Source organism: Solanum lycopersicum, chromosome 9 (genome assembly GCF_036512215.1).
Source record: "Solanum lycopersicum chromosome 9, SLM_r2.1".
NCBI lineage: Eukaryota > Viridiplantae > Streptophyta > Magnoliopsida > Solanales > Solanaceae > Solanum > Solanum lycopersicum.
Window position 1 is genome coordinate 929884 of NC_090808.1, and position 10303 is coordinate 940186.

Sequence of the window (10303 nt, forward strand, 5' to 3'; positions counted from 1 at the left end):
ATTTTTGTAAAAAAAATTAAAAACGTATTATTTTGGTGAATTGATTTTTAAAATAGCTTATTTTGGTCAAAACTCCAGAATAAAGTTGCTTACAACACATACGAGGTCCTTGTATGTATTGAAAATCCATGAGTTGACACTATTTGGTTTTCAAGTTCTCATATCCAGTGAAACCCTAGCTGAGTTAAATGACCAATATACCCCTAGTATGTGTATGTATATAATAGAAAAATAAAACCCTAGCTGCTAGCATAGCATTTGAGACGATGACTATGACTATGAAGTGTACATGCTCCCATCGTCGCCAGGCCCATGTAAATTTAGCTCATACAAAAGCCAAGAAGTCCATTCTTAAGAGAATAAAAGCTAATCTTAAGTTTAGCAATGGAGATGAAGAACAAGAAGCTATCAAAAAATTCAATCTCAAGAGCCCTTCAAATCATAATACACACCACATCGAGATTCATCAGGTAACTTCTCACTTCAGTTCTGCAATTGTTTTGAACTAATTATAGTTGGTTTTATTTTGATATACTATACTCCAATCCAGGTCCCAACAAAAATTCATTTACAAGACGAAATAATGATGGGCATCCTCCGCAGATTACCTATTCAGTCTCTTCTTCGATTTAAATGTGTTTCAAAATTGTGGAAATCATTAATGGACGACCCTTACTTTAAGAGGACACATTACATTCATAGCAGGGATAACAAAAAACTTCTTTTTGCCGAAAGGTTACTTGATAAGAATGAGACATATAACTTCTATACTAGTTCTTTATCAATGGTTGAGGATAAACAAAAGCTTAGTGGGCCTACAAGCTGCAATCCGGTGGATGCTATACTATTTTGTTCTTGTGATGGATTGGTTCTTATTCGTGTTTGCTCTAGAAAGTTCTGTGAAGAACTTTTGTTGTGGAATCCGTCCACAAGAGAATCAATACTACTTCCCCATCCAGAATTTCCATTACTGTATTATGTATTTGGCATGGAATATGATGCAACTAGTGAAGGCTATAAGATCGTTGCAGTTAACCTCAATGGAAGAAATAGTATCAATATTTCGGTTGAATGTCTCTCTCGAACAAGTCCTTCTTGGAGAAGAATTGGTTATCCAACTGACATTGAGCGGCCTCAGGGTTTTAGGGATTGTGGTACTGATAAGTTGGCGTTTCTACATGGAGCATTTCATTGGCTTGGTAAGTCACCTTCTGGATATCATACTACGGTTTCGTTAACTATTTCAAATGAGGTGTATGGAGAGGTGCCGTTATTGAAGCAAATGTATTATCTATGTCCCGTGTACTTCTTCGTCGATCATGGTGTTTCAGTATTGAGAGGAATGCTTTGCTTTTATTCTGCATATAACCATATTGAGTCTAGAGGCAGTTTTAAGTTGTGGATAATGAAGGAGTATGGTGTGAGGGAATCTTGGACTAACTTTATTAAAATAAAAGGTACCGATCTTTTTCTATAAGCGCGACCATTATATATGTTTGTGGATTGTCAAGTGTTACTACACTTCCGGCGTTTCATACATTTTAGTTCTAATTTCACGACAAGTGGAAGACCATTTGATTTAAGCCCTGAATGTGATACTGCTAAGAGCGGAGTTGTTTTTGCAGAGAGCTTCATCTCACCTACTTCACTTACTTATTAGTATTTACATATGTTTCTTTGTGTTGAAGATTATGTAACAAATGAAGTATCATATAATGTGATGATGATTGGTTACATATCTTAGAAATTTGACTTTTGTATCTATCTTGTTTTATTTTTCTTTCTAAAATAATACGCGTTGATATGATATCATAATATACTTGCTGTGACCTTATATCCTTGAATCATTTAGCTCCGTATATTTGTTTGGTTTAGTCACTGAGGTTAATTATTTTTAGTTTTACACAATGAATCATGAAAATGCAATGGTTTACTCTTCAAAGATGCAGCAAAAGGAGTTCTATTTTTGGTTCTAATGTAATTCTTTAGCAGATGGTTCTATAGTTCTTGTGAGTGTATTGAGTGAAGTAGCTATTTTGGGATTTGAAAGTATTTAATATGTGTATAATTGGTTCGAGTGAAGCAGAGGGGATACAAAATTTTGTTTCATCTATTGCAAGACAGGAGAAATCTAACTTCCTTATATTTTCGAGAGAAATATCGGTTTAAAACTTAACGTAAATTATTAGTTTGGTTTCTAAATTATTGACAACCTTAAAAACACTTCTTTACTTACTAATTAAACTTAGATACGGACCCAATCTGTGGAAAAAGTGGAGAGAAATGTGTTAGGTGGTCTTGGGCCTTCTCAACCCAAAAGCTAGCTCAAAGGTTGAGGCTTTCCCTCACACTTATAAATTGACCACCAGCCCCTTCCACTTCCGATGTGGGATAACCCAACAATCTCCCCCTTCACACATCGGGCCTTGGGCTGGAGAGCGACAACCCAGTTTCTCCCGGTGGGCTGAGACTTGTTGACAACCTGGGCTCTGATACTAATGTTGGGTGGTCTTGGGCCTACTCAACCCAAAAGCTAGCTCAAAGGTTGAGGCTTTCCCTCACACTTATAAATTGACCACCAGCCCCTTCCACTTCCGATGTGGGATAACCCAACAATCTCCCCCTTCATACATCGGGCCTTGGGCTGGAGAGCGACAACCCAGTTTCTCCCGGTGGGCTGAGACTTGTTGACAACATGGGCTCTGATACTAATGTTGGGTGGTCTTGGGCCTTCTCAACCCAAAAGCTAGCTCAAAGGTTGAGGCTTTCCCTCACACTTATAAATTGACCACCAGCCCCTTCCACTTCCGATGTGGGATAACCCAACAAAATGTTGATTACAACTTAAACTTGGCGAGAATTTAGGTTAGGATGTGTTGACACCCAATTTTGGCCTAACATTTTTAAAATTCGTGATTTTGAAGCTTTATTTATTTAATAGCAAATTTTGATCCAATGATTTCAAAATTCATACATTTTGGTCAAATACAAAAATAAAACAAAAAAAATTGTCTTTCCCACATTGTCTCTCAAACAATTTTCAATTTTGCAATAAGTCCCACATCGGCATTTCATCCTTTTTGAGGATTTTTGGGTTTCTATATAAGCCCACTTCATTCACTATTTTTAGGGGAGGATTTGGAAGGGAAAACAAAAGAATACTCATAAATTTTTTAGAATTCTTGGTTCCCATAGTTCAAAATTTTTAAAGTGTTTTTTGTGGTTTTTCGAGTTGAGGAGGTGGAGTCGTTGCCTTCAAACTTGTAGTTCCGGTTCGCCGCCCAGAACCAGGTAAATTTTTTTTCTTAGCCTTGTTTTATTTAATTCCCAGTTCTTTTATGTTTTCTGTTTATTATATGTAGTTTGTTTTTTTTTTTTTTTAGTTTAATGTAGTTCTAAAAGAATACTCATAAATTTAAGGTAAAACGTCACTATGAGTAACGTTTTATAGCTAAATATATTCTAAATTTGCAGAAGTCGAAGGCCCGTGATTGAATTCTTAAGAAACGGGAGTCAAAGTAACATTTTAGGTGTAAAACGTTACTGATAGTAACGTTTTACAGTTGAATGATTTGACTCCGCCTTTGCAAGATTGGAGTCAGTGGCCCGTGATTGGATTCTCCAAAAACGTACTCTTGAGTAACGTTTTACACCTAAAACGTTACTCAGAGTTACGTTTATGCGTTTAAGGTCGCCAACCCGTTAACTTTTTGTCCGTTGAATTGTTTTAATGAAAATATCCTAAAACGTTACCATAAAGTACGTTTATACTATTTTTGTAAAAAAAATTAAAAACGTATTATTTTGGTGAATTGATTTTTAAAATAGCTTATTTTGGTCAAAACTCCAGAATAAAGTTGCTTACAACACATACGAGGTCCTTGTATGTATTGAAAATCCATGAGTTGACACTATTTGGTTTTCAAGTTCTCATATCCAGTGAAACCCTAGCTGAGTTAAATGACCAATATACCCCTGGTATGTGTATGTATATAATAGAAAAATAAAACCCTAGCTGCTAGCATAGCATTTGAGACGATGACTATGACTATGAAGTGTACATGCTCCCATCGTCGCTAGGCCCATGTAAATTTAGCTCATACAAAAGCCAAGAAGTCCATTCTTAAGAGAATAAAAGCTAATCTTAAGTTTAGCAATGGAGATGAAAAACAAGAAGCTATCAAAAAATTCAATCTCAAGAGCCCTTCAAATCATAATACACACCACATCGAGATTCATCAGGTAACTTCTCACTTCAGTTCTGCAATTGTTTTGAACTAATTATAGTTGGTTTTATTTTGATATACTATACTCCAATCCAGGTCCCAACAAAAATTCATTTACAAGACGAAATAATGATGGGCATCCTCCGCAGATTACCTATTCAGTCTCTTCTTCGATTTAAATGTGTTTCAAAATTGTGGAAATCATTAATGGACGATCCTTACTTTAAGAGGACACATTACATTCATAGCAGGGATAACAAAAAACTTCTTTTTGCCGAAAGGTTACTTGATAAGAATGAGACATATAACTTCTATACTAGTTCTTTATCAATGGTTGAGGATAAACAAAAGCTTAATGGGCCTACAAGCTGCAATCCGGTGGATGCTATACTATTTTGTTCTTGTGATGGATTGGTTCTTATTCGTGTTTGCTCTAGAAAGTTCTGTGAAGAACTTTTGTTGTGGAATCCGTCCACAAGAGAATCAATACTACTTCCCCATCCAGAATTTCCATTACTGTATTATGTATTTGGCATGGAATATGATGCAACTAGTGAAGGCTATAAGATCGTTGCAGTTAACCTCAATGGAAGAAATAGTATCAATATTTCGGTTGAATGTCTCTCTCGAACAAGTCCTTCTTGGAGAAGAAAATTGGTTATCCAACTGACATTGAGCGGCCTCAGGGTTATAGGGATTGTGGTACTGATAAGTTGGCGTTTCTACATGGAGCATTTCATTGGCTTGGTAAGTCACCTTCTGGATATCATACTACGGTTTCGTTAACTATTTCAAATGAGGTGTATGGAGAGGTGCGTTATTGAAGCAAATGTATTATCTATGTCCCGTGTACTTCTTCGTCGATCATGGTGTTTCAGTATTGAGAGGAATGCTTTGCTTTTATTCTGCATATAACCATATTGAGTCTAGAGGCAGTTTTAAGTTGTGGATAATGAAGGAGTATGGTGTGAGGGAATCTTGGACTAACTTTATTAAAATAAAAGGTACCGATCTTTTTCTATCAGCGCGACCATTATATATGTTTGCGGATTGTCAAGTGTTACTACACTTCCGACGTTTCATACATTTTAGTTCTAATTTCACGACAAGTGGAAGACCATTTGATTTATGCCCTGAATGTGATACTGCTAAGAGCGGAGTTGTTTTTGCAGAGAGCTTCATCTCACCTACTTCACTTACTTATTAGTATTTACATATGTTTCTTTCTGTTGAAGATTATGTAACAAATGAAGTATCATATAATGTGATGATGATTGGTTACATATCTTAGAAATTTGACTTTTGTATCTATCTTGTTTTATTTTTCTTTCTAAAATAATACGCGTTGATATGATATCATAATATACTTGCTGTGACCTTATATCCTTGAATCATTTAGCTCCGTATATTTGTTTGGTTTAGTCACTGAGGTTAATTATTTTTAGTTTTACACAATGAATCATGAAAATGCAATGGTTTACTCTTCAAAGATGCAGCAAAAGGAGTTCTATTTTTGGTTCTAATGTAATTCTTTAGCAGATGGTTCTATAGTTCTTGTGAGTGTATTGAGTGAAGTAGCTATTTTGGGATTTGAAAGTATTTAATATGTGTATAATTGGTTCGAGTGAAGCAGAGGGGATACAAAATTTTGTTTCATCTATTGCAAGACAGGAGAAATATAACTTCCTTATATTTTCGAGAGAAGTATCGGTTTAAAACTTAACGTAAATTATTAGTTTGGTTTCTAAATTATTGACAACCTTAAAAACACTTCTTTACTTACTAATTAAACTTAGATACGGACCCAAACTGTGGAAAAAGTGGAGAGAAATGTTGATTACAACTTAAACTTGGCGAGAATTTAGGTTAGGATGTATTTCACTAATGTTGTAAAATCGGTGTGTATTTAAGTTAAGTTAGTCAAGTAAATGAGCGTTGTTTAAAACTGTCAATAATTTGAAGATGAAATTGATAATTTGCACCAAAATTAAGAATATTTGCGATACTTCTCTCTATATTTTTTTATGGAAGGAGTAGTTATTTACTCGTATTATAATTTCAATATAGCTTATTCATCTACCAAATAATCCCTAAATGTCTCAAAGGGGTGAGTAAACATTAAAAGGAAAATAATATATATAAAAATGTAATAAATTAAAAAAAAATAAAAAAATTATAGGACGTAAATTGCAAAGAACTTTCATAATATTTGTTCACTATAAATCAAGCACCCATATGAAATTATTTTGATGCTTAATGCCATTTTGGTCCCTTAACAAAGCTGATTATACATTCAATTTAAAATGCACATACACCATAGTAAAACAAACTCCACTATACATATAATTCCGATGGCCGGCCAACACCATCGTCCGTCCTCGTAGGTGGTGCACTAGGTGGTAATGGGGTGGGAGGCGTTGGTGGAGGTGGAGGTCGAGGTGGTGGACATATCGTTGAAATAGGCATGCCAGGACTTGTTTTACAAGACGGAGCGGATGGAGGTAAAGGGACAAACTTTGGTAATGTATTACCAAAATTATCGATGTGAGATTTAAATTCGAATAATTTTCTATGAGTAGTAATTGCAGGACTCGAAGAATAGCAAAGAGTTGTCAAAAACAAAAAAAAGAAGACACTTGAAAAGTCTACTTTCTTTGTTCATCATATCATAAAGCTAATAATATTTAGAACTTTTAAAAATGTGGAGAAAATATTATTAATTTATAATTTTGTATAGGAACTATGCTATTTATATAAATCCAAAATGTGTGTGAACATTATTTAGTGACATCCTTTTTTGTTGGACGATTAATCAAGAATAATCCTAATTTTGACTTAATCACTAAGAAGTTGAGGAGTTATAATTTTGACTTAATCACTAAGAAGTTGGGGAGTTATAATTTTGACTTAATCACTAAGAAGTTGGGGAGTTAATTTATGAGTCATGTAACAGTTGAGTGATTAATTGATCTCTCTAAGAAAGATAAAAAAATTATAAATTTCAAATTATATAGATAATACATATAAGGTAATGACATGTATCAATTGATATTCCTTTATCGAAAGTTATATTATATGAAAAAGTTAAATTTTGAAGAGTTATTATCATATATGTTATTATTTTAATAATGACTATAATAATAATTACACTAACGTTATAAAATTCTTTCAATACTCTATATTGTCCGGAAAAAATATTTGATTTAAGATTTATTTTTTTACACCTTGACCCTATATGTATTCTAAAAATTTAATATTTTGTCACTGTATGATGATTTTATGTAATTGAGATAAGTAATACATGATTTATTCTGAATATACATTTTATTTTATGTGTTTCAATTATTTTATTTTCTATTGCAAAATATAATCTCTAATACATTATTTTATCATCACATTGAGGAGGATAAAGAAGACAAGATCTTTAAATTCTTGAAGAAGTGGAGTAGAAAGGAAAAAAATAAATGGAATTATTCTCTTTTTCTCCGTATATATTTCTTTCAAATAAAATTGATCGTATCTGTGTGTGTGATCTCATTGGTATTCTTTACTATGTACATTTATGGATATGAAGAAATGATTATTTATAAAAGTCACGTTCTTTCATGAATATATGACTTTTTATAAGGATTATGTTTTTTTATGAATATATAATTATTCATAGTAATCATCTTTTTTTACGAACAAGTGTAATTTATTCAATTTAAAATCTTTATAAATTTTACAAAATATGTAACGTCGTACATCATGCAAGCATATATTTATTAGATGAATCTAAAGATGGAAAATCAAATATTAAACAAAACCAAACAAAAATAAGATCTCAGTAACTTTTTTATTTCGTCTATAACTATGTTAGCAATATGATTCAAATATTTTTCTTACTTTTATGTGTTTCAAGTATATTTTAACTTTTTGTATTAAAAATCAAGCCGTTCACACAAAAATAAAATTATGTAATTTATGATAAATTAAATTTAATGTTACTTTGGTTGAATTGATATTTTATTGTCATAAAATTTATTTTATTTAATAAAAATATTATAATAATTTTAATGGTCAGCTATTCAATTTTTTTTATAATATTTTTCTTCTTATTATCGATCATGTTAAGCTGAAATTACCATTTGAAAATATCTGTTAGCAATTTCATAAACTGACAAAATTAAGATCCTTCTTTAATTTGTATTTTTTTATACACTGCTTATTGAAAAATAATAACGAGCTACATCAATTATTCAATTTTGTAAATATTTGATTAATTTTTATTTAAATTATATTTTTATTATGTACCTATAGAGAAACTTTGTACGTTAAAACATACATAACCTAAATTATTCAATGTTTAAATTCTAAAAAAATGTCTAAATCATTAAGATAAATATTCAGATTTTAATAAAAACAAAATGAGACTCAACCAAATTTATGTATACAACCTTCAACATATATAAAAAGATTTAGGAATTTTGAAAAAAAATTCTCTCTTATTTTTTTCCTAACTTGTATTTACACAAATCATAGACCCCCAATCAAGAACTATTGTCTATTCACCATACACAATGAAAAATCATTATCTTTTTTTTTTAAAAAAATAAAAAATTAAAATAAGAAGTTAATCAATAAATTTCCAATCTATTTCATTTCAATAATTTCAAATTAGTAGATAAAATCAAATATTCGATTTCAATAGTATGATACATCGATCTAGAAGCACATACAACAAAGTAACACTAATTTTCTTATATATTATATAATTCGCTTTAAATGATATATTAGGGGGTGAGGCTCACAACAACATTCACGATCTCTGATTGTGCCATGAGACATATAATTCGCTTTAAATGATATATTAGGGGGTGAAGCTCGCAACAACGTCCACGATCTCTGGTTGTGTCATGGGACATGAAGGAAGTGTGCCAGGACTTGATCTACAAGATGGAGCATATGGAGGTATTGGTACACCTTTTGGTAACATTTGACCAAAAACACTTGAAGATTTTTTAATTTCAACTCGAGACTTTAAATCCAATATCTTTCGATTCGTAATTGCATGACTCGAAGAAACAAAAAAAGAAGGATCTTAAAAAGTTTGCTTTGTTTCTTCATCCTGTAGTAAAGTAGTATTTTGAATGTGTACAAGAATGTGCTTTTTTAATTGTGAATGAACTATGTTGTTTATATAGATAAAATAAAGTGTTTACCATTATTGGAAAATCTTGTTTTTATTAGAAAAAAAATAGATCATTAAATAATTATAATCGTATCTAAACTCAAGGATAAGGATGAAATGAAAATAAATAAGTTTGACTAAACCGTTATATTTTTCTAATAAATACTAGGATATGAATTGAATATTTATCCTAATTCCTAAAGTAAAATTTAAATAAGAGGTTGTTTGTTTTATGAAACAATAAAGTCATTTATTTGTTGTGATTTTAGTATCTTAGTCCTTAAATAGTATTAATCTTTATTTCATTTAACTAATACATTTCTTACTCATCAAAGTAACAACCATATGTCATTTTGTATTTAAAAGAAAATTCAATAAATCAACTAAAATATAATTCTAATTTAGGGCAATATTTTCACAATCTTATAATTAATTAGCTTAAGTCTATATATAGATACATCATAGAAATCAATAAAGTAGACGAACTTATTAGTACAAAATAATTGGAATGGAAAGATGAAACAATTAAAACTACAAATATAATTATTTAAATCTTTACTATTAACATCAACCATATTATTTATTGGGAATCATGAGACCACAAAAAAGAGGAATTTTCCTCTATTATTCTACACAGAAAGAGGTAAAGTTAGTAACTTGTATGGCAACTAAGTGCAAACTACAACTAACAGTTCCACCACATAAAAAGGAAGTAGAAGTAGTATACAATACAACAACAACCCATACCCCGTGTAAAGAGGTGGTTTTCAATAGACCCTCGAAAATACAACGACCTTTTGATATTAAAAGTAATTCGGTAGTAGTATACAACCACCTTTTGATATTAAAAGTAATAAAGAGCTAGAGGCTGTTTCCATTGGTTCAACATAGATAGCACTATAGAAAG

At 31.4% G+C, this 10303-nt stretch overlaps 1 protein-coding gene across 1 annotated transcript; it reads left to right on the forward strand.

Moving 5' to 3' along the window:
* Positions 1-269: 269 nt before the first annotated feature.
* Positions 270-1537, forward strand: LOC101250251 (F-box/kelch-repeat protein At3g23880-like). The gene is made up of 2 exons (XM_004246883.4): positions 270-470; positions 551-1537. The coding sequence occupies exons 1-2, from the start codon at positions 273-275 to the stop codon at positions 1475-1477; spliced, it is 1125 nt and encodes a 374-aa protein (XP_004246931.2). The 5' UTR covers positions 270-272; the 3' UTR covers positions 1478-1537.
* The last annotated feature ends 8766 nt before the right edge of the window (positions 1538-10303 follow it).